Genomic DNA, 25,455 nt, shown 5'->3' on the forward strand with positions numbered 1-25,455 from the left:
TACATTCTTGTTGAGCTCATCTAGATTGGTACTAATTGTCTCTTTTCAAAGTGCTAAGTGCTAAGCTCTTTCTCGGGTGTTAATGTTTCTGTTATCTATGAATCTTCTGTCTGCAGCAGTTTTAGGTTTTTCACTATATCAATGTTCAACAGTCGTAGTTATATGTTTAGCAGGAATATGTGATAAACTGTGCATCATATCTCTCAAACTTTCTGCAGTAATAATGTTGCTTATATTTCAAGATGATGGCATTCCCTGTGGATATGTTGAACAGCTACAGTCATGAGGACTTGAAGAACTCTGCACAAGACTACTTGTCCAGCTTTCGGTGTGGGCGTCCAAATAGTCCTGAATTCTTGCCCCTGCCAGACCATGGCAAAGTAAGAACCAGCAAGTACCTTAGTTCCACTTTTCTTGATATACTTGTATATTTAAAATATTTAAAATATCCAGACCACAGCTATTGAATTACATCACTATTTTAGCAAAGCTTTTATATTTTCCAAATTCCTCTTTGTGTGTAAAGCTCTACTTTTTTTTTTTACATTTTTTTTTCTTTTTTGTAATTTGGTTTGAATTTGGGTGTCAGTGTCTGTTTTCTGCTTCTAGGCAATGGATCTGTATGCATTAAGTAATTTAAAAAACCAAAACCAACCCTTAAAATCTCAACCAAGGAATCAAACTCTTTTCTAAAAACGCTAACTCACATAGTCACAAAAAACTATCACCATAACTAAGGGGTTCATGATTTATTGAAGCTAACTGGCACTCTCTATATTTCAGTCCTTCAGTGATCTTCATGGTTGGGTTCAATTCTTGATCAGCAGGTTTCACTAATTTTAGAAGTGATTCTTTTCTTTTTATCTTAAATATTCCCTGCTGTTGTTGGGCGCTCTCGTAGAGGCTGGCTGTGACACTTCATGCTTTAAACACTTATCCCTTGAATGATAAGTTAGTCAATGTTGGTTCTGTCTAGATGAGCATTTCTAAAAGAACTAGTACCAATAAAAGCAATGGTGTGTAACTGTAATGAAAAATAAGTGAGCTGAGAGGATTCCTGTGGGAACAAAAGGTCAGTGCTGTGGATTCCTTGGCAGAAGCAGTCTTGAGTACTTTCCTGCATTTCTGCAGGTGCTGTATACTTAAATAGTTGCCTGTATTAACATCATTGTTTGTGACATAGCATATCATAATCTTAAATAGGGTAAGCAAGTCTATTTACCACACCATTAATACCTGTCTAGTTTTTATGCATTAATTAAATATTGAAAATGTGTGAATTTCAATATAAAAATGCATTTTCGCAAAGGTCCTCAACTCCTGAAAGGTGGATTGATTTGACTCTTCTCATGTTGTTCCTAAGGGAAAGTCAAGCAGACAAATTTGGAATTACTAAAATGTATGCAATTTAAGGGAAGAAAACCCCTTTGAATCCAGCCTTCCCAACTTGACATGTTAGGGCTCATGTCAACAAAGAGTAATTTTGCTTGTGCCAGTTTGTTTCTGTGCCTGACTCCCTGCTTCTTTCTTCTGTCAGTTTTGAGAGCTTGGGTAGCTGGGGCAGTTGAAGTGAACATACTGCTGGCTCTTTGCACACCTTACTTCAGTTGTGCACATAAATGCAAACTGCTGACAGCAGAGAGCTGTAACAGTATAAATTGCTGTAGCTAAATCTGCCAAAGCTTGAGAGTCAGAGCTCTCTATAATGTAGTCTGTCTTTAAGAAGAAAATGTCTAAAGGGCGGGCCAAGGTCTGATTCTTGTCTTTTACAGTTAACTGTTAAGCACTCAGTTTTCAACATTTGTCTTGCTTACCCTGCTAAACGTTCTCTGTATATTTTACTAATGTTGTATTAGCAAGAGTCTAATGAAGTATTGTACATTCTTGTTCCAGGTTCCTATTAGCTTGTCAACTGTGGGCTTCGTTCCTCTTTATGGTGGAGAGCAGACACACAAAGTTCTTGCTTTGTTTACACCGGAGGACCTGCACACAGGTTTTATTTTAAGACTGAATTCTCTGTGTGTGTTGCTGTTTTTTTCTGTGACAAATACAAGTAACCAGGCCCTTGCTCATTCCATGCTAGTGTAGCTCATAACTTTGCCACTTTTGCATTTGTTCGCTGTCTTCTTGTTCTCATACTATTCTTGTTGTGGATTCATATACACAAGTGATAAAATATTGCTCTCTAATCAGAGTAGAACTGGACCCCCTGAATTCAGAAGTTATGTAGAAAATAACGTGGTGCTCATCTGAATCCAAGTACATGTGTTTCTTGATAGCTTTATGTACACCTCACCTCTCCAAAAGGGGTTTATTGGGCATTCATAGAATCTAATTAGTTGCCCATGAATTTAGATGCTCTTTATTAGCAGTGGCTGATCAGCATCAAGTGTAAATTTGTCTTTACCTTCAGAACCTAACATAGCTCTGGCCAAGGTGACATCTCACCATTTCTTTGGTTGGTTTTTTTTTCTTCCCTTTCTCCCTTTCCAGTCCTTCATGTTTTCTTCTGTTTCTATATAATGCTATGTATATGGTTACTAAGTTTGCCACAAATACCTGTGGATCAAACTCTTCCTGATTGCCAGTGATGTGGCCATCAGCCTTTTTACATTCATCTGGCTCCCTAAAACTTACACAGTTTCAATATTGAATAGTGAATGCTGTACCGCTTATGTAAAGGATGACGCACTTGTTTAGTTAAAAGTCAGGAAATGTCCAAGGACCCTTATTGTCACATGACGGATGCACAGACTGCTAAGTCCTTGGGTTGGTTATCTTTAGAAGGGACATTTGGTCTTAGATTCCTGTTGTACATGTAACGTGGCGAAGACGGAGACTTTAAACATGGCCACTGAGGAATAGAGTCTGCGCAGAGACAACTCCTCTAGGACATTGCGCAGGCACGAGATATGTAAATGAATTCTCAGAATTGTAAGGAATATGTAAACGATTTCTTGGAAAACTAATGAATAGGTATGAGTAGCCTGTATAAAGGGGGGACTGAAAAGCCCCCTCGGTGTGCATGACTTTGGTGGAGTGATCCCCCATGCACCCAGTGCTGCCGAATAAAGATAACCTCCGCTCGCCTGCATATTGCTGACTGATTCTTCAAATCAATATCCATTGACAACCCAAAATTAAAATAGATGTATGAATGAGACTCTTCTTGGCAGGCCCAGTTTTTATTGGAAGGAGGTTTGGAGCACAGTGATACCGTTCCTGTATATCATGATGCGAAAAAACTGCATTTGGTTTTATTGTTCTCAGTTTTCAAACAAATTTTGGACCAGGGAGTGCTTGTGGTGGGCTGACCTTGGCTGGCTGCCAGGTGCTCACCAAGCCACTCTATCACTCCCCCTCCTTAACTGGACAAGGAGAGAAAAATATGACAAAAGGCTTGTGGCTCGAGATAAGGACAGGGAGATCACTCACCAATTACAATCACAGACAAAGACCAGACTCAGTTTGGGGAAATTAGTTTAATTTATTACCAATTAAAAGTCAGAGTAAGGTAATGAGAAATAAGAACAAATTTTACACCTTCTACCACCACTCCTCCCCCTCCCTCTCCCTTCTTTCCAGGCTCAACTTCACTCCTGATTTCTCTAGCTCCTCCCCCTGAGTGGTGCTGAGGGACAGGGAATGGGGGTTGTGGTCAATTCACATGCTGTCTCTGCCACTCCCTCCTCACTCCAGCGTGGTGTCTCTCCCATGGAATACAGTCCTCCACGAACTTCTCCAATGTGGGTCCTTCCCAAAGGCTGCAGTTCTTCACACACTGCTACAGCATGGGCCCTTTCCACAGGGTGCAGTCCTTCAGAAACAGACTGCTCCAGCATGGGCATGTTATCTGGGGAATGAAAAACCCATCTACACAAAGCAGATAAGCAGGCACTTCCTTATTGCAGCGCTGGGTACTAGGTGGAATCTCCACAAATCAAGCACACCTGTGCCGATTTTACCGTTACATTTATATGCAAAAATTACAAGGTAGTACACTCCCAACCAATAACCAATTGGTTAGTAATTTGCATATCATTATAATATCTGCTGTGTCATTCTTTTCTGTTACTATGCTTGTGCAGAGGAAGGGTCTTCACTTGGGCAAGGGTCTTCACCTGGGCAAGGGTCTTCTTGACCTGTGGGTGTGTTCTTTAGTATTATAATGAGGGTAGTTCACTTTGGGATACGTTAAAAGTAAGTTTTGTTGCCAAGTTGGCCAGCTATATATCTACCTTGCCAAGTTGTCCAATAACTCATCCTATACACAGTAGAACCCAGGTGCTCTGGTTATGGTCTAGAGAGTAGAAGACTAAGGTTACTATGGTCTATAGAATAGGGACTTCAAGTAACACAGCCTCGGATAACAAACAGAAAAGCAATCCATACATCATTGGTTAATAAGTACTAACATAATGCTAACACAGAGGTTAACTTCTTAAAATCAAGATGTTCCTATAGCTGTTTTACAAACAAACACAAAATATAGAATGATTCAGTAAAACTTAAGATACTTTGCAAGAGGCCCTTTCCACAGGGTGCAGTCCTTCAGAAACGGACTGCTCCAGCTTGGGTCCCCCATGGGGTCACAAGTCCTGCCAGAAAACCTGCTCCGGCTTGGGGTCTTCTCTCCATTGGGTCACAGGTCCTGCCAGGACCCTACTCCAGCGCAGGCTCTCCACAGGGTCGCAGCCTCCTTTGGGCACATCCACCTGCTCTGGCGTGGGGTCCTTCACAGGCTGCAGGTGGATATTTTCTCCACTATGGGCCTCCATGGGCTGCAGGGGGACAACCTGCCTCACCATGATCTTCACCATGGGCTGCAGGGGAATCTTTACTCCGGAACCTGGAGCACCTCCTCCCTCTCCTTCTTCGCTGACCTTGGTGTCTACAGAGTTGTTGCTCTCACATATTCTCACTCTTCTCTCTTCCAGTTGCTGTTGGACAGTGTTTGAGTTTTGGGGTTTTTCCCCCTTCTTAAATATATTATCACAGAGGTGATACCGCCATTGCTGATTGTCTCAGCGTTGGCCAGCAGCAGGTCTGTCTTGGAGCAGGCTGGCATTGGCTGTATTGGACATGGGGGAAGCTTCTAGCAGCTTCTTACAGAAGCCACCCCTGTAGCCCCCCTGCTACCAAAACCTTGTCACACAAACCCAATATAGCATTGCATGTGGGTCTGTGTGTGTGTGTGTATAGCACCACATATGTTGTGCTAAGGTAGTAAGAGCTGTGTTAAATTTAGTGCCAACTAGAAGATGCTTAACTTGGTTACTACAGTGTTATTCCTAATTGTTTATCAGCTTTAATGAATATGTTTTGTTTTGGAATGGTAAGAATCACTAACTTTATTTCCCCTTGTTTCTTTCAAGCTGTAGCCCTGTATCTTGCTGACCAGTGGTGGTCAATTGATGACATTGTGAGAACATCTGACCCTTCTAGAGAGGGGCTTCAGCAGGTAAAGTGCTCCAACATTCACCTAGCAATTATTCTTATCCTTCAAGATAATGGCAAGTAATGGCAAATAGCTAGTGTGTGAGATGTTAATGTTTTCATTTCTTTCAGAAATGAGTTAGCTGTCTCATGTCAAAAGCAAGGTCAATGGGAATAGAGGAAATGTTTACTAGGTGAAGGGTTGTGAAGATGGTGTCTAGAGAAAGAGGGACTCTTGTACAGTAGCTTCATATGCAAGCTATTTATATGTTAATGATGTTAAGAAGAGGTTTTTTCTTTACTTTTTCGAACATAGTATGTCTGATTGTATTGAAACGTCTTAGTAGAGTGGTGCATTCTATCATAGCAGTGCCTATCGGCCTTATCAGGAGACTAGTAAGCTAAAAATATTGAAAGGAACCTGTTTGATAGAGGCAAGTTGGAGCTGGTGGCCTGCAAGTTGCCTGGTATCGACTTTATTGCTCATCATTGAGTTGTGTTACCATTGCTGACACCTATATAGTATGGAGTTTTGATTTCTTCCAAAACTGGAAACCTGTATTTTTCCAGGAGTGTAATTCATACCTGGGTGCTCATCCTTGATTTTTGTATTTATATTTACTCTAGAGTGAGTTTGGCACATAGCCTTGTTTTCTGTGTGCTTCATAATGGTAGGATGGTGAGTAAATCAGGAAAGCTGAGTCTCTTACAGGTAGGGTAGCTGAGACTTTGGGCATTTGAAAGAGAGAGCACTTGTTTTCTCCATTCTTCCTTCACAGTGAGTAGGATAGTGGTGAACTTAAATTTCATGTGTAAAATGAAGCCTGCAGAAGAGAGAAAAGGATATTGAATTCCTTGTTTCATGCCACAGAAACTGTTGTAATTAGTTCTTCTACTGCATCGTGTCCTGTTGTCTTGCCACTCTATCAGCAGTGGTTGAGCGTGCCGAGTCCTGCTACCCCATGAGGCTCATTGTTTCTTCTTTGTAGGACTCCAATTACCTGCTAGCCTGGGAAATCTGAGGCTTGCATACTGCTATTTTATGTGGTGAATGATTCTTAAATCCCAAAATAGTTTTGAGTTAAAATCAAAGCATTCCTCCCACTACCCCACTCCTAGCACTTCTCTCAGCTTTTAGCCATTGGATTGTGAGTGACGTTGAAGTTGCGAAATATCCTCTGTGTATGGTAGCGCTTTATACTTCACCTATTGCTATGGCTTCAGAGCATCTCCTGAGTCTCAACCAAACCCCAGAGCTTCATCTTGCCTTAGCACTTACAGCTTCTCTTGACTCAGTCTGTCACCAAAATCGGGAATAAGAAAACTCCTTGACACCAATGTAGCATTAAGAAGCAGGCATTCTTTATTACAGTGCCGGATGCATGAGGGTTTGTTCTGCCTAATTTGCATGGCTTCCTTCTCTCAGGTAGCTCTTTTTGTGCAGTACATGTATACATATTCAACAAACTTCCCAGAAAAGACATACATATTAATGAGATTACCCAAAACTAATTATAATATTCACCCTCTCCCTCGCACATGCCCAATTGTCCAGAGCGGGAGTCTTTGGTGGTCTCAAGAGTCTGCAAATCTGCCCACTGCTCTATTCAGTTGGCCAGAGTTCTCCTTTGTAGTCCCCATATACAGCCTTAAATCAGGTCATGTCGGTCTCTTACTCTTTCTTGGCCTGGAATCACTGGCCTTGGGGTGGTTTTCCTTCATCCTCCAGGGCTACCCCTTTGTTAGAACCTGAATTCATTGCTTGCAAGCATACAAAGATTAGTTTCAAACAATCAAGGTACCTTAACACTAACTGTTCAAACCTGGGATGCATGACTACTTCTAAATTCTTAAGATTAAACCTTAACCCTCCCATAACATGTCTGCAGCTGTGTTAGCTGGCAACTTTGAAAAATAAGGTCCCTGATGCGTGAGTACCAACTAAACTGACCACTCTTCTAAAATGTTTTTCTGTGTTTCCTTAGGTGAAGTCTGTTGGAGAGAGGGTGGTTCTCTATGTTCTGAATCGAATTATCTATCGGACACGAGAAATAGCAAGAAATGAGATCCCATTTCTCTGTCACGGTAGCAACGACTATGCTAAGATCATGTGGAAAAAAGGAGAGGCCATTGGGTTCTATTCTGTTAAACCTGCAGGTAAAACAGTTGTGTATTGTAGGATTTGAGGGGGTGGAGGGAGGTAGATAGGGAGCTTGTTTGACAAATATTGTGTAGTTAACTTTACATGGGTAGTCTACAAATAGACTTTACAGCAGTAGGGTTGAGTGTTTATGGGTAAAGAATCAGGGGGAGGGCCAACAAGGCGGATATCCTGGTGGGAATCTATTACAGACCACCCAACCAGGATGAAGAGACAGATGAAACATTCTACAAGCAACTGGGAAAGGTCTCAAGACTGTTAGACCTTGTTCTCATGGGGGACTTTAACCTACCAGATCTCCACTGGAAATACAATACAGGAGAGAGGAAACAGTCTGGGAGATTTTTGGAGTGTGTGAAAGACAACTTCCTGACGCAGCTGGTCAGTGAGCCAACCAGGGGAGATGCCTCGCTGGACCTGCTGTTTACAAGCACGGAAGGACTGGTGGGCGATGTGATGGTGTTGTGGTTTAACCCCAGCTGGCAACCAAGCACTATGCAACTCCTTGCTCACTCTCCCCACAGTGGGATGGGGGAGAGGATCAGAAGAGTAAAAGTGAGAAAACTTGTGGGTTGAGATAAAGACAGTTTAATAAGTAAAGCAAAAGCTGTGCATGCAAGCAAGGAATTAGTTCACTACTTCCCACCAACAGGCAAGTGTTCGGCCATCTCCAAGAATGTGCAATGGTTACTTGGAAAGACTAATGCCATAATGCTGAATGTCCCCCCCTTTGTCCTTTTTCCCCCAGCCTATATATCCAGCATTACATTCTATGGTATGGAATATCCCTTTGGCTAGTTCGGGTCAGCTCTCCTGGCTGTGTCCCCTCTTGCTGGCAGGGCCCAAGAAACCGAAAAGTCCTAAAGTCCTTGACTTAGTATAAACATTACCTAGCAACAACTAAAACCATCAGCGTGTTATCAGCATTGTTCTCACACCAAATCTAAAACACAGCACTGCACCAGCTACTGATAACAAAATTAACTCTATCCCAACTGAAACCAGGACAGGTGGTCAGAGGATGGCTTCATCATAGCAATCATGAGATGATAAGAGTTTTCGGTTCTTGGAGAAGTAAGGATGGGGGTCAGCAGAACCACTACCTTGGACTTCCAGAGGGCTGACTATGGCCTGTTTAGGAGCCCAGTTGACAGAGTCTCTTGGGAGATGATTCTGAAGGGCCAAGAGGTCCAGGAAGGCTGGACGTTCTTAGAGAAGATAGTCTTAAAAACACAGGAACAGGCCATCCCCACGTGCTGAAAGATGAGCCAGCGAGGGAGAAGACTGGCATGGCTGAACAGAGAGCTTTGGCTGGAACTCAGGGGAAAAAAGGAGAGTTTGCCACCTTTGGAAGAAGAGGCAGGCAACTCTGGAGGACTATAAGGACATCAGCAGGTTATGCAGGGTGAAGATAAGAGAGGCAAAAGCCCAGTTAGAACTCAGGCTGGCCACTGCCATAAAAGATAACAAAAAACGTTTTTACAAATATATTTGAAACAAAAGGAGGGCCAAGGATAATCTTAATCCTTTATTTGATGCAGTGGGGAACATTGCCATGTAGGATGAGGAAAAGGCTGAGGTACTTAATGCTTTCTTTGCCTCAGTCTTTAATAGCAAGACCAGCTTCCCTCTGGGTACTCAGCCCCCTGAGCTGGAAGACAGGGATGAGGAGGAGCAGAATGAAGTCCTCACAGTCCAGGAGGAAATGGTTAGTGACCTGCTACTCCACTTAGACATGCATAAGTCTATGGGGCCAAATGGGATCCACCCGGGGATACTGAGGGAGCTGGCATAGGTGCTCGCAGAGCTGTTCTCCATCATTTATCAGCACTCTTGGCTTACTGCAGAGGTCCCAGAAGCCTAGAAGTTAGCTAATGTGGCACCTATCTACAAGAAGGGCAGGATGAAGGATCCAGGGAACTACAGGCCTGCCAGCCTGACCTCGGTGCCAGGGAAGGTTATAGAGATCATCCTGAGCGCCATCAGGCAGTATGTGCAGGACAACCAGGGGATCAGGCCCAGCCAGCATGGGTTTATGAAAAGCAGGTCCTGCTTGACAAACCTGATCTTCTATGACAAGATGACCCACTTAGTGGACGAGGGAAAAGCTGTGGATGTTATCTTCCTGGACCTTAGTAAAGCCTTTGACATCATTTCTCACAGCAGTCTTCTTGAGAAACTGGCTGCTCATGGCTTGGATGGGTGTACTCTACGCTGGGTTAAAAGCTGGATGGATGGCAAGCCCAACAAGTGGTAGTAAATGGAGTTACATCCACCTGGCAGCTGGTCACAAGTGGTGTTCCCCAGGGCTAAGTATTGGGGCCAGTTCTGTTTCATGTCTTTATCAACAATCTGGATGAGGGGATTGAGTGCACCCTCAGAAAGTTTGCAGATGACACCAAGTTGGGCAAGGGTGTTGATCTGCTTGAGGGTAGAACGGCTTTGCAGAGGGTTCTGGACAGGCTGGATCGATGGGCCGAGGCCAATTGTATGAGATTCAAGAAGGAAAAGTGCTGGGTCCTACCCTTGGGTCACAACAACCCCACACAATGCTACAGGCTTGGGGAAGAGTGGCTGGAAAGCTGCCTGGTGGAAAAGGACCTGGGGGTGCTGGTTGATGGCTGGCTGAACATGAGCCAACAGTGTGCTCAGGTGGCCAAGAAGGCAAATAGCATCCTGGCTTGTATCAGAAACAGTGTGGCCAGCAGGACAAGGGAAGTGACTGTCCCCCTGTACTCGGCACTGGTGAAGTTGCACCTCAAATACTGTGTTCAGTTTTGGGCCACTCACTTCAAGAGGGATGTAGAGATGCTGGAGCATGTCCACAGAAGGGCAGTGAAGCCAGTGAAGGGTCTGGAGAACAAGTCTTATGAGGAGCATCTGAGGGAACTGTGGTTGTTTAGTCTGAAGAGGAGGCTCAAGGGAGACTTTATTGCTCTCTACAACTACCTGAAAGGAGGTGGTAGGCAGGCGGGAGTAGGTCTTTTCTCCCAGATAAGTAGCGAACAGGACAAGAGGAAATGGGCTCAAGTTATACCAGGGGAGGTTTAGGTTGGATATTAGGAAAAATTTCTTCCCTGAAATGGTGGTGAAGCATTGGAACAGGCTGCCCAGGGAGGTGGTAGAATCACCATCCCTGGAGGTGTTTAAAAAAACGCATAGATGATGTGTTTAGGGACATGGTTTAATGTTGGACTTTTCAGTCCTGGGTTAAAAGTTGCACTTGATCTCAAAGGTCTTTTCCAACCTAAATGATTCTATGATTCTTAGCCTTGCAGGCCTAGTAAGTTGGTGTTTTCTTGAATTCATAAGAAGCGAGACTGCAGTTAAAATTTCTGGCTTAAATACTTGTGTCCTTTAGTAATCTGAGAAAGTTTTTAGATTTCTTCATATTCTACAAAATAGATTTTAAATTGTAGAAATGAGGTATTCCTGAAAGCTTTTTTTTTCTTCCTTTTTTTTTCCCCTGTAGAACAATTTTTTACTGGTGGATTGGTTTATGCTTTGGGTTTGGTTGTTTCTTTTTGTGTTGTTTGCTTTTGTGTTTTTTTTTTTTTCCTAGCTCCAGAATGCAGAGATCCTGTTTATCTGAAATTATTGTAGCATCAGATGTCATCACTGAAACACTTTTATAGCATTACAACATAGAAACTTTGCTTACAGGCACAAGATTCAGCTATACTTGGTGGTAACTAAAAGATTCCCTTTACTTCCACACATGCATTCCCTCAGAGATTACGGTTTAGCTAGCAGGTTTATGTCATTAACAGTACAGATTTTCTGTTGTTTTTGGGGTTTTTTTTCTAAAACATTATAATTTCCCTTTAGTTATTTTAGACTTAATTGTGTTTTTCATTTTTTACTGAATAAAATCTGATATTTGAGTAGGCTGTTTAACATGTTGATAGCACTTTGTAGAATATCAACTTTTGGATCAAGAAGAAACAGTCTAGCACTTTTGTTTGATCTCTAGAGGGGGTTTATGAATTCAGGATTAATGGTGATACTGGAGGCTCGCTGGAGACTTCCCCCATCTGACATACATATATGCCTTTGCAAACTGTTAAAAATACAGTAGTAAACTGTCCGGATCACTGACCTGTTCTGGTCTGTCAATCAATATAGGAAAGCAACCAGCTGATTTGTTCTGATTGTCTTTGTTATATTTTTGTGGATTTTTTTAAAAAATAAATGATGCATTGCATAATTTGTATAATTCTCAGTATTATTTTTAATGTAAAAAAAATGCTGTAGCATGGTGGTCACAAAGCAGTATTTGCATTGCAGTGGCTTTTGTTGTGGCCTTATAAAGCTGGAAATTAGAGTAGTGGTTCTATTTTTAGTCTAGAATGGGGACGCTTGTTTACGTGTCACTGAAGTTTTGCTATACTCATGCTTGTTTGTTATAGTTTTTATGATGCTCTCCCATTTACTTGTCCTGAGTTAGCAAACACCGAAGGCATTATCGATATTTCTCCCATGTTTGATTGTGTGTCGTATTGTCTAAATGAGTAGCCCATACGGAGAAAGGCAACTCTGGATACAGATGGTTAGGAAAGAGTGGTGGAGCTTGACTGGTATTTCAAAAGGTACCCAAGTAATGTAACCTCTCTGCCCACATTTTCCTTGTTTGATAAATGATAAGTATGTTCATTGGTCTCAAAAGTACAAGGTTGTGAAGACAAAATATGTTGTATAGACTGTATGCTTCTCTTTGGCCTTGTCAGAGGAAAGGGCTATATTTTTATTATTATTTTTTATTTTTTTATTATTCACACTGACTGGCAAAATGAGGGCCTGAAAATGGATTGGATAGTTGACATGCTATCTTAATGGCATTATATGGCATCACTTTGTTCACCACTGAGTCCATAAGCTACCCTTTGAATCCTCTGATGCTGAAGTACGTATGTGTTGTGACAGTCTGTTTCATCTTCATTTAATTATGGATAATGTATTATTTATGGGAGAATTTCAATGTAAAGCATCCTAGGATTTTTTTGTGCTTTCATTTAAAAAATTGGAATTATTGTTTCAGTCCTTAAACAAGAGCTGAATTGTAGTCTTCATATTTGTCCTGAGGAGTTATATAATCTACATAAACACGCAAGTCAAGCATTTTATTGTCTCCTTTTCCCTCCTCCCTTTTTCAGCTTCATTTTTAGTATGGTTTTCCTATGGCATTGTATAGTTGGATTTCAAAATGATCCTTTCCTCTCTATCTCTGCTGTTCTTTTCTGGTATTACTGGACTGCTTTAGCAGACTCTTTCAAACATATTAATCTATGATATATCTTGGCATCATTATATGGAGCCTGCCCAAAGACCAATAAATGTCTGTTAGTGATTATTTATTTTTATAATTGTAATATAACTTTTTATATTTATGACTAATAATACAGTTTGATGTAATTTTTATAAATTATAAAGGTCTTTATCTGAATATGCTAAAATACATGTGGCAATATGTCAATGCTGAAGTACTAATGGATTTCTTATCCCCTCCCCCCCTATTATTTCAGGAAGTATTTGTAGCTCTTCTCTTACTCAGACTTATCGGCTGCCAGTGCTAGACACAATGTTTGTAAGAAAGAAACATCGTGGGAAAGACTTTGAGCTAATTGTGTTGGAAGATTTTGTGGATTCCTTTACTGATGACGCTCTTGGCCTACGATACCCACTGTCATCCTTTGTGTACATAGGCAAGCTCTTTGATTTATTCTTCTGTTTTTCTTTGTGTGTTCTTTATGTGTCCAAATGAGTGCTGTTGTTCAAGCTTCATGTTTGTGGCTGCATCCTCAGTTTTTGTATTAAATGTCCTGCTCTTCAGTGAAGGTTAAAAATCCTGTTTTGTTGAAGACGGTTTCCTGATTAGATTTTAATCCTCTGTGTGAGGTTAGGTTATTGGATCTCTGTTGGCTTTCTGCTAATGTTCAGTTTACCACTATATATCCCCCCCCCCCAGCCCCAAGACTCTAGAGTGGGCTGAATTGTCTTTGTGTATGATCTCCTAATGTACATCTTCATAGCACCTTTCTCTTGCTCACTCCTAAGCCTCACAAGGTCATTTAATTCAGTCTTTCTCAGAACTTCTGGTCAAGTGGACATACTAGGCTATTTTAATGTGGGTATAAGAAAGCACAGTTCTAATATACAAGGAAAACACTTATGACTCTTCTATTAACAGCCCAAGAAGGTTATGTCAGCTAGGAAATGACACACATTTTGGAAACTATGTTGCTTGGGACTGTGTTCAGGCAAGAAGCATTTCCTTTGTCCAGTTTCTCAAGGCCTACTCTTAGGCTATCTGTCAGGCTTCCTTCTATTTAACATTTTCATCTGGCCTTCTTACTTAGGCACTGGAAACTTTCTGCTTTTCCAGGTACCACTGTCTGCTATTGGATCTGTCTAGACCTGGTTGGTCAGGCTTCAACCAGCAAACTGTCTTGAGCAGAATTTAATAACTAATCCATTTCCCTGACCAAGGAATGATATGGCAGGCATCTTGTCCACTGAGATTATGCATCAATAGTGAATCAGGTGAAAAATGGTAGTTTTCCTTGTAGCTACTACAGAACATCAAAACATTCCTATCCACTGGATGTTTAGTATGTGTATTGAGAGGAAAGAGGTGGAGGGCTACCAGAGAAGAAAATATTCCAAAAGTGAACAGTGAGTAGATGACAAACCATGCAATGGCAATGTGTTTGTGTTCTCAAAGAGTGCTTTTCACAAGCGGCTATAGTATGAGGCAACTAAAATCACTTGACTACATCCTCCATCTTAAGAGCCCTTGCCATCCTGGTTGGGTCTTGTGATTGGCAGGGACAGTGACCAGTGAAGTTGTGAAACTCCAAAGTGGGCGCTTAGAGAAGAAGAGAAAAAAGCCCCATCTATCTTTGTTTGCAGTTTAAGGTAATAATGGAAAGTGCTTAAACCTGAAGAAAGGATTTATTGAGAAGGATGACTAGGTGTAGGGTGAAGCAATATTATGTTTATTTGAGACTGGACAGTTTTGTAGATCAGTTCTTTCTGTGGTGGTTTATGTGTATGATGGAAGATTGCAAATTTGATTTCAGATAAACTTTAAAAACTGAGGTACAGCTGAGTATATAGTGTATATATATATACTATATAGTAAGATGTGTTTTCTCATGTTTGTTCAGCTTGTAAGCACTATCTTGAGAAGCACCCTGGGCATCATAACCTTTTGTGGGAAGTGGAGGGAGCAGGATATTGGTTCCAGAGAAAACCTGTTACCACTGCATTGCAAAGGGAAAAGCTCAGAATTGCAGGTATGGATGCTTTGTTTTGTTTTCTGATACTTTGTAAAAGTTGTACTGTAGATTGTTCGACAGTGACTTCTGTGAACATTGCCCATGGAAACTAGCAGAAAGATTTTAATTTGTCCTGAGATCAGTGAGAATCATATTTGGAATGGTTAATTGTTATATAAAGGTACTATAATTTTCCTTTTCCCTGTTTCCTCTTTTAAAACTTAACAGCAGAGGTGTCTGAGAAAGAAAATATGAGTTTGCAAGCAGAGGATTATTTTCAACAGTCTGCAGCAGAATCTGAAGTAAGTGGACAAAAGACTGAGCTAGAAACATGTCTAAGTGTGGGTACACAGACTGTTTTCCATATATTAAAAAGACTTGAAAGCTTTAAAGAGTTTTCTATAATCATATAATGTATCTTGTCCTGTTCTTCTGACTGTAATTACCTGTTCTTTATATTCAGTAAATATTTTTAATTTCTACAAAATAATGCATTTCTGAAATTAAAAAATGTTTTCAGCAGATTAGGATGTTTGATCAACTGCATGTTATGCTTGCTTTATATTTCTACTGCAAGTTCTCAAAGAACAGTCCTGGGTTATGCAAGAGAGCTTGTACTTTTCATATCTCTTCACTTTGTCTAAGTAGCAGCCAGTCTGACAGAGCCCATGGTTTTATTAGAGGCATCACCAGAAAGTGATACCTCTTTTTTTGGATTGCTTTGTTGCTAAAAAACCCATAAAATATAAGAAATGCTTTTTAACCATCTCATTATAATTGAATTGGCTCAAGTCTGCACTATATATAAAGACAAATGCTTTTGTTACTTTTTGGGTGATTGTTATGCTTTCCACTGATGTAACACCGAGGACTAAACTGGGGTTAAAAATACTTTTTTTTTTTTTTGTGGGGGGGAAGGGAGGAGGAATATGTCCCCCTATGAATGTAGAGGGTTCTGTCACACCTGTCAGGGTCTAGTAATTTGAGCTGTTTGCTAGCAGTTTAGAGAATGAGAGTTTTTCAACTGGCTCTGAGATTAAACTGTCTAGAAAGGTTATTGAACAGTATAGTCATCATAAGAGTGGAGAGAATGAGGAAAAGTGTTTATAGAAGTGCACATTCACATCACAGTTCAATACAATGGGAAGTGTTTAGCTTGCATTCAGAGTTATACATTGACCATATAGGAGGATTGCAGCTTCCTTTGTACATATTTGAAATCTCAACCACATTTCAGCTACATATGGATATGTGGTCATGAATACATTTCTCTTAGAGGAACAGCTTCATAATATTCTGTCTCGTTTGCATTCTGAGGCCACACAGAATGTGCCTGAGAAAAACTTGTAGCTCCAAATACAGTGAGGATGGATTTGTGTGCTTCAGGACTGTCTGTAGTATTCACATGACCATACTCTCATAGAAGTCAATGCTTTAATTAAAAATAGGAAATAATGGTTGAATTGGTACTCTCGGCTCTTCGTATCTGAACTTTAGATTTGAAATGTAAATCAAACGTCCCTTTTCCCAGATGAGGGAAATCAGCGTTTCCCAAAGCAAAACTGACAGCAAAGTAGTGATGTTTTCAGTCTTTAAATGATCAGAAGCAACAACTCATAGTTATCTTTAATTTGTAACAGTGTCTTGAGCATCATCACTGGGTTCTAGATTCAGATTCCAATAATGATAGTATCAGCAAAATGACCTCAAAAATTTATGTTTTGGTTGTAAAGCTACATCGATATACTTGGAGAAAATAGAAGAGGATATTATTAGTTCTTAGGCTTTTTGTGGCTGTGAGTTAAGAACTCAAGCCCTGACTCTCCTCTTCTTCCAGAAGAGGAAGATGATAGATACCAAAGTGTTCCAAATCCTCATAGCTTGGTAGAATTGCTGGCAGCTCTCTTCTTGGCACCTGCACTATCTGTAATGAGCTCTGCAATGCTTTGAAAATTGTTGGACCACTAAACAAAAATAAAACACCTCACGTTCCTCCCAACCAGAAAAAAAACTTTCCCCAAATTACATTTTCACCTTTCACTTAGTGCTCCCTATTTTTGTGTGTTTTGATGCTAGAATGATTTATCATTAGCCTACAAATTCTTATGTATTTAGAGCTTACCTGAAACTATTTCAGGCACCAGAATGTAGATATGGCCACTTGTTTCTGGCCTTCTTGGGTAGTACTGGAAGTACTTGAACCACTAAGTTCTGTTTTTTTCCTTGTCTGATCTCTCTCTTCTAGGTTTCTTTTTTCCTTTCTTTTTTTGTCTTCTAAGATAACCCATGGGCTGTCATATTTTATTACCTGCCACAATAGAAATAAGACTATGTCCTGGTTTCAGCTGGGATAGAGTTAATTTTCTTCCTAGTAGCTGGTGTAGTGCTGTGGTTTGGATTTAGGAGGAGAATAATGTTGATAACACACATGATTTTAGCTATTGCTAAGCAGTGTTTACGCTAAGTCAAGGACTTTTTGGCTTCCTCACACCACCCCACCAGCGAGTAGGCTGGGTGGCACAAGAAGCTAGGAGGAGACACAGCCAGGACAGCTGATCCAAACTGGTCAGAGGGATATTCCATACCATATGACATCATGCTCATTGTATAAACTAGGGGGAAAGCTTGCTGGGGGCTGATCGCTGCTTGGGAACTAGCTGGGCATCAGTTGGTGAGCAATTGCATTGTGCATCACTTGTGTATTCTAATTCTTTTATCATTGTTATTACTATTACTACTGTTATTATTATTGCTTCCTTTTCTGTCCTATTAAGTTGTATTTATCTCAACCCATGAATTTTACTTTTTCCCCTATTCTCTTCTCCATCTCATTGGGGGGGGTGTGTGGAATGAGCGAGTGGCTGTGTGGTGTTTAGCTGCCTGCTGGGTTAAACCACAACAGGCTACAAAATAGAATACAAGCATAAAAATAAAACTATCCTAATAAATTTTGTCAACTACTGTAGTACAGTCCCCTGGGTTTATACATAAAGGAGGAGAGAGAAAAAAAAGAAAAAAAAAAGTCTTCTAGCATTTAATTCTGTGAACACCTGTTATAAACTGAGTGGTTAGGAAAAAGTTGGTAGCATTGTTTATAATGTCAGGTTAATTTAAAGTCTTATCTTCTATGTTGAGGCCAGAATTAAAATGCAGAAAAAAATAGTCATGCTTGTGGTAAAGAAGATAAAAAATATTTAATCTTTTGGGAGATAAGATACATACCTATAAGTATCTTAAATTTAGAATGGTGATAGCAGCTCTTCCATAGGAATATTACTATGAAAGAGTGCTTTAGAAAGATGCAACCACAGGTAGGGAGATGAAGGTATTTCAGTCAATTCAGAAGTTTTTGGAATAACATTAGCCTTGCTTTTGCTTCACAGGCTGATTCTCAAAAAGGTAAAGAATCAATAGATGTCCATGAAAGCACACCTGAAGGTAAAAATAACCTTGATTATCATTACTGTGATTACTGGGGATTAGTAGCCCAGCAGGCTTTCTTACCACTTTCAAGCTTAGTGTATTCATCTGCAAAGCATATTAAAAAACCCACACTAAAACACCAAAACAAAACAACCCACCAAAAACCCCAAAACCCCCATGCCTTCCTCTAAGGTGCTGAGGCTCAACTCATAAATATTTTGAGGTCTTCAGATAAAATTGTTATGAGTCTTGGTAAAGAGACTATGCATGTATATTCAGAAAATAAGTACCACAGTGAAATGTTTTACTTGCACTCAGTTTCTTTAATGAAACTTGGGGCGGGGGGAGGAATATGTGCAGATCTTACAGACTGCATTTTTTCACTTGCATTTATTTTTTTTTATTTTATTTTTTTCCTCAAGACCCTGACATAACTCCTGTTTCCATTCGGACACGAAGCAGTCATTTAAAACGTCTTCGGATGGGAAAAAATAGCCAGGAATCCGAACCTGAAACTTCCCAAGGAAATGAGGACAATGTTCTTCATGTGTCAGAAAGCAGGTAAAGGAGCCCGTATTTAATTGATTATTTCTTATTTTGTTTGGGCAGTCACAAACTGTCTCCCAGTGTGCTTGCTAATTGGTATTTATTCTGCTTTTTTTCTACTCTAAGTGCTTGATTTTAAAATTGCTGAAAATTGCTTAAAATTGCCTGGTGTGAGAAAGGAAATTGAGACATCACCTAAAGAGTGACTGCACCAAAATGTCTGGTGTCTCTGAAAGCTCAGTAGATATTGGAAATAACAATAAGAAAATGGTGAGGACTGAGGGTGTATGTACAAGGGGATGTGTTCTGTTATAACTGAGTATGCATTGAGGTAAAACCATCCGTATTCATACAGTATAGTTTCTTGCAATAATATGACTGGACATGTATCCACAAATACTGTGTTGTCTCCAGTTTAAAGAATGTTATCTTGTATAATAACCATCCAGTGAGGATGTGAAAAATTGTACCAGTTGTGTTCTATAACAGGTCATACAAGACAGGGCCTGAAGTACTAATTTGGATTGGATTCCATCCAGAAAGCAGAGCTATGCCTATTTAAAATAAATAAATAAATAGATCCTTCCTCCCCCCCCAATAACCCTCACCCCCAATAAACAAACAAAAAAGCACAAACCCTCAAACCCTCATTTTGGGAACTGAAGATGACATGATCATTTTCTGGGAAATCCTTCAAACTTATTCCATTAGCTTTCTTTAAACAGATAAAATTAGGTTTTGGTTTTGTGTGGGTTTTTTGTTTGTTTTTCTTTTCCTGTGAGGCAGAGTTCTTCAGCTAGCTACAGCCTAATTTTTGCATTTAAATCGCCCTGTGGAACTAGAGAGATACAGAATTGCTGTCCTGCACTGTCAGTGTGCTGCCCTAAGCTGGTTCAGAACAGGCCAAATGGCATGGCGTGACTCTGCCACAGGTTGAGAAATTCTTTGCTACTACTACTAATTGGCTACTTGGTATGTGAGAGGACTAGCCTGTTCTTGAACATCAGTATTTTAGTCCTTGCAAGGTGGAGTCAACAAGGTGCCACTACTTTGAACAAGATGGTGCTCATGAGCAGAGCTACAGTGAATCCTGATGGCACCAGGGCAGGATATCAGCTTGATTCTTCCCTTCCATACACATTAGCAAATGGAGCAGGGCCTTCTGTTAGGGACTCTCCTCTGGATTGCCTTCATCTCAAGACTGGCACTTGGGATAAAACGCTCCAATACTGCCTTTATTATGAGATTGTGAAGCAGCCTCCTGCAAATCTATTGTGTGTACATTTTTCTTTGCTTGTATATAATACTTCCAGTACATCTAAGTTTTATCATCTCAAAAATAAATGTTTAAGATGGTGTTGCTACCTACCAGGCGCATCAGAGCTTCATCTTTTAGCTTTTTGCAAATTTAATCTCAAGCTGATTGAATCTTCTTCAGCCTTGATGTGTTTATCACCTTGAATTCTTTTCCAGTTATGGTCTTTGTAATATATGTATATTAAATGTTTATACAAGCATATTTGCTTTTATAGATCCACAATTTTAAACTGTTTCTTCAGTGAGGCTGGGACAGGTTGCTTCCATTCTCACCTCTTTGCAGGTTCCAAATAATTGATTACTGCTTTCTAAATTTAAAATAATAAACTTAAACACATGTCTGACTCTTATTCACAAAATGGAAGTGGGATAGATGTCTTCATTTTATAATTGTCACAGCAATTTTTTTAGTTAATGTATTTTTCCTAATTAGGAGTTGGCTAGTTTTAGATGTGTTTAGTTTTCTGGATTTGTATTTCCTATGGCAAGTATGTGATACAGCAGTAGAAAAATGGTCATGAAAGAATTTCCCTGCTGCTGAGATCACCAAAGTTATGTATTAATGTAAAAGACTTAAAGGTTATATATCTTAAAACCTGCTGCAGGCTGAAACTTCCTACCCACACATTTGAAAGCTCTGAAGACGTAGTAGAAGAACCTGAGGAGAATGCTGTTGAGAATGATGAGGAAATGATTGTTGAAAATGAGGACCGATCTGTATCAGAAATGGAGTCATGTGCATCACCCCCTGAGAAATGGAATGAGGAGGAGGTGAGCTGGATGTGATAATGATAGCAGATAAGAAGTTTGAAATACAGCTACAGTTTAAGTATGGTCCTTGCTGCCTTGATCCACGTGACTATCAACTCTTTGATTATTTTTACATTTTTTTTAACCAATGCTTTGTTGAGAAGTATATCTGAGAAGCTAAAGCTACTTTAGAATTAGTATCAGGGAATATTCCTTTACTTATTTTGAATGATAGAGTTCATAGGATCTTCAGTAAGGCAAATTTCTAGCTTGTCTATCAACCTAACTTTCTTAATTGATTTGTCCTACTCAAATATTGTGGAGAACTGCAGTAGGGTCAAGATCTGATCCAGTATCTCCAATTTTTTTTAAAATAAAAAAATCTCTGAAGATAACTGGTATGCTTTGGTGGCTACTGTTGACTTTTTATTTCTCCCCTTAAAGAAATAATTTATTTCTCCCCTTAAAATCCTGCTTTGATTTTTTAAAATCCATCTTTGGTCTACAAATACTTGTTACCAGCTTGAATTAAAATCTGGGAGTACCCTCTGTGCCTAGCAATACCTCCAGGGTTTTATGTTCTTACTGATTGGTGAGAAAGTGGATCTTATGCTATGTTGGGTTTGTTAACATATGGTTTCAAGGAAGGACTTCAGCATGTGTCCTTGTGAGATGCATAAAAACTACTCGGCTTGGCCCCTAACAGTGTAAGCCATTGTCAGAAACAGTGCAGGTGACAACACCAAGCTGGTTAAGTAGTTGGATAGCTATTCTACGCTAAGCTATACCTTCTTAGTAATTTCTAGGTACCTGAGCTAGCTGCTTCTCAGATAGATCACAGACACACCCACTAGTGTTTGGGAACAATAGTTGGGCATAATCTTGACTTAGAAATGTGATTTTTAGGAAACTCCATCTGAACCTCTTAATGGTGAGGTAACCGAAGAAATTGGTAAGACCTCACTTATGGCTGAAGAGGAAACAGAAAATGAAGTTCTAGGTGGTGAATCAAAATTGCAGTCTGAGAGTCAAGGAGAAGAACCCTTAACATTGTTTGTTCCATTAATCCTGGAGTCTCCAGCAAAACCTTCAGAAGACACTGTATCAGAGGTGAGAGAATTGAAATGAAGTGTCAGGTCGTCTTTCCTTCAGAGCGTACACACCTTGCTGTTTTTTCTTTTCTTAAGTAACAGATAGAAAGTAGCCCCTACCATTATATGAAATTATTGGGAGAAGCAATTATTAGGCCACAAGATATAAGTCCATAAACAGAATATACTAATGTTTCTGTTTTAATACGCAGGAGTAGAGCATATAAGTATGTGATACCAAAAAGAAAGATACGTTGCTCCAGTTTGCCTTGGCAGTAATGAAACAGCTATTTCTCACTAAAATGTTAGTTAGATATGAGTGAAGAGCCACGTCCTTACTTTGTCTAGTAATTCTGCCCTGGTGAACTGTACAAGCAATTAATTAATGGTAAAATACCCTTCTAGAACACAGATTTTGCTGGTTTTTGTTTATAGCGCAAAAGCAGATTGTTATATGCTAGCAAAATGATGATTGTTTCTGTCTAAAGTAAAACAACTTTATTCTCCCCCCGGATTAACTTCAGAATGTTTTTACTGTACCTGAATAATCCATTGAATAATTTGAATTTGAAAATAGGAGAGCAATTCTGGAGATCAAATGCAGTTCACAAAATAGTCTTGTGCAAAAAGGAAGAGAGGACTGGTTTGTTGACTGTGCATGTAGTCATGCTGAATGCTAAAATAGCTTCTGAGGTTGCTAAATAGAGGCAGTAGTTGTTCAGCCTCTTGTATCTTCAATTAATTGTCCCTTTGATTGTTTTGGCACACTTCCTTTCCCCCTGCAGTTTTTAAATGCAAATGATTCAGACGTGCTGACTGAAGAAAGCACATCAGTAGAGGAGGAGGACACTGAAGAGCAACACCAAGAATTTGAAAAGAAGTCCTCATCCACTGAAAATGCAGCTGCTTCAGCACCCAAGGAAGAACCCTCTGGCCTGCCCCACTCTATGGTAATTGAAGCAGCAGAAGAATCCGTTTCTGAAAATGTATTGCCCAAAACAGCTTCCTCATTGGAAGATCAAAATGAGGAAGCAGGGCACAACTCACAGAAGGCTCCTGTTGCCTTGAGTCAGAGCTCTTTGATATTGGTTGAACTTGAGGGTGTTTCTTTTCAGCAGCCTTCTGGACAGGAAGTACAGAAGAACCAGTTGGAAGAACACTCAGAAGAATCTGCTGAGCAGATAGATCAGTACATGCAGACAGTGGCAGAGAGGGCTGCTGACAGCAGCTCTGAGGAAGCAGAAATTGAGGTACCCATTGTAGATCGGAGAAATTTGCGCAGAAGGGCCAAAGGTTACAAAGGTCCACCCAAGAAAAAAGGAAAGCTGGCTTAAAAATGAAATATTGATTGTTAATTCATCCTATTTGTAAGGAAGTTATTATTTTTTTTAAAAACACTAGGGTATAACTAAACCATATGGGACACAGGATACACACATTTAAAATACTGAGTTGGACTTCCTTTTGGGATTCATCACCTTTCTTCAAGTGTTCTTGATATTTTTATTTGTTTTTAGCCACTAGATATTGAGCTTCATCAGAGTATGAAAGTAAACAGCCAGTCTCCTCCTTTTATAAAGGATACATGCTGAATAAACATAGTTGTGCTAGCAAAAGGAACAGTTTGTATATTTGAGGTGGCAGTCTTTGAAGAAAAATGAAGTGTGAAATCCTGGCACTACTAAGATCCCTTAAATTACCATAGACTTCTATGAGGCAAGACATCACTCTAGCATTTGTTTAATAACCTCGTGTTCTCTACTGTGGGGAGAAGCAGAACAAGAAAAATCCTTCCTTGCTGCTTGTTCCTTCCACATAGACTTTCTCAGATGAGATGAAAAGAATGTAAGATTCTGTAACTCTAGGTCTCAAAATATATAAGAAGGTATAACTCAGTAGATCAAAACAACATAAGCATCATCTGTCTTTCACGAGAATCAGACTGGAGAGAATTGACTCCACTTCTGATTCCCAACTACTATTTGCTAATCACTTGAAACAGCTGAGTCAGCAGAAACACCTCAATGCAGTATCTACCATAGCGTGCACTGATAATTAAGTTCTTTATGTGAAGATTAAGAAGTGTCTACACAGTACTGTAGCTTCCAAAGCGAGTGTCTTGCTAAGGGTAATTTTTTTCCCAGAATGTATGGAGTGTAGACTCCAGTACATGTATGGAATTGTTTGAACTGCCTTCCTAACTACTTGCATGTGTTGAGTGGATACTTGATTACTTGTTACATTACAGGAAAAGGATATGACAACTTTTAATCTAGTTTTGGTCTGAATGGAAGTGGTGCTTTGTGTTTTCCAAATACTCAGCTGGTGCTGTGGGGTAACTATTAAACTTTTGTATCTGCCAGGTGTATGACTCCTGTGAGTTCTGGCCTTTCAGGTGGTTGAGACATTCATTATTGTGAATACTGGTAGATGTTTCAGCAAATGCTTGTTTGCCAAACATATGTCTTTAGGAGTCAGAAGGTGATTGCTGCAAATACTTGTGCTTCGCACTTTCTAACTTGGGTGTAATTCCTGGGATGGTAGCTTTCCAGTTCATAGCTTTTCTTAAAAGCAGTAAACAAATAGTGCTGTATGCAAACAGAAATAAACAGACCCTAGTTGTCATTTAACCCCAGCTGGCAACTAAATACCACGCAGCTGCTCCCTCGTTCCACCCCACCCCCCACCCCCAGGGATGGGGAGGAGAATTGGGGAAAAAGGTAAAACACATGGGTTGAGATAAGAAAGGTTTGATAAGTGAAATAAACATAATAATAATGATAACAGTAGTAATGAAAGAGTGAGGGAGAGAAGAATAAAATCAAAGAAAGGAAGGAAAGGAAGGAAGGAAGGAACACCTCAACTCCCCCAGTTTATATACTCGGCACAATGCTCTATGGTATGGAATATCCCTTTGGCTAGTTTGGGTCCAGCATTTGTGGATAAACCTGTATGATAATGTCCATGGTCAAGTCCACCCCTCAATCACATCCCAATCTATATGTTGCATCTCTTCCTTGATGGCCTGAGGTGTCATGGGCCCACTGGGCTATGAATAATTCACCCTTATGTTGCCAATTCAGATCCACCTGAGCCACTTCAATCTTAGCAGCCTGATCCACCTGCTGGTTCTTTGATGCTCTTCAGTTGCCTGGCTCTTGGGTACATGACCATTTATGTGATATACCTTCACAAACAGGTTCTCCACCCAGGCAGCAATATCTTTCCATAATACGACAGCCCAGATGGGTTTAACTCTGTGCTGCCAGTTGCTCAGCTTGCATTGCCGCAGCCACCTCCACAAGGCATTTGCCACCATCCATGAGTCAGTATAGAGGTAAAGTATTTGCCACCTTTCTCGTTCAGCAACGTCTAAAGGCAGCTGGATAGCTTTCACTTCTGCAAACTAACTCGATTCACCTCCTTCAACAGTTTCTGCAACTTGTCGTAGGGG

General features: G+C 40.2%; 1 protein-coding gene across 1 annotated transcript; it reads left to right on the forward strand.

Annotated features, from left to right (window-relative positions):
* Positions 1 to 245: 245 nt before the first annotated feature.
* Positions 246 to 24,578, forward strand: LOC121080574 (soluble lamin-associated protein of 75 kDa-like). Its single transcript, XM_040578694.1, has 12 exons — positions 246 to 380; positions 1,894 to 1,993; positions 5,376 to 5,461; positions 7,422 to 7,593; positions 13,120 to 13,299; positions 14,764 to 14,892; positions 15,103 to 15,215; positions 18,258 to 18,312; positions 18,720 to 18,858; positions 20,766 to 20,931; positions 21,817 to 22,020; positions 22,787 to 24,578. Exons 1-12 carry the CDS (start codon positions 246 to 248, stop codon positions 23,333 to 23,335), a joined length of 2,028 nt encoding a protein of 675 aa, XP_040434628.1. The 3' UTR covers positions 23,336 to 24,578.
* Positions 24,579 to 25,455: the final 877 nt, after the last annotated feature.

This window comes from Falco naumanni, chromosome W (assembly GCF_017639655.2).
Source record: "Falco naumanni isolate bFalNau1 chromosome W, bFalNau1.pat, whole genome shotgun sequence".
Lineage (NCBI taxonomy): Eukaryota > Metazoa > Chordata > Aves > Falconiformes > Falconidae > Falco > Falco naumanni.

Excerpts from the sequence above, each read along its gene's own strand:
- LOC121080574 (XM_040578694.1), top strand. The coding sequence starts at position 246 with ATGGCATTCCCTGTGGATATGTTGAACAGCTACAGTCATGAGGACTTG. Across the intron at positions 13,300-14,763 it reads GTCATCCTTTGTGTACATAG|CTTGTAAGCACTATCTTGAG; the intron begins GCAAGCTCTTTG and ends ATGTTTGTTCAG. Across the intron at positions 18,313-18,719 it reads CCATGAAAGCACACCTGAAG|ACCCTGACATAACTCCTGTT; the intron begins GTAAAAATAACC and ends TTTTTCCTCAAG.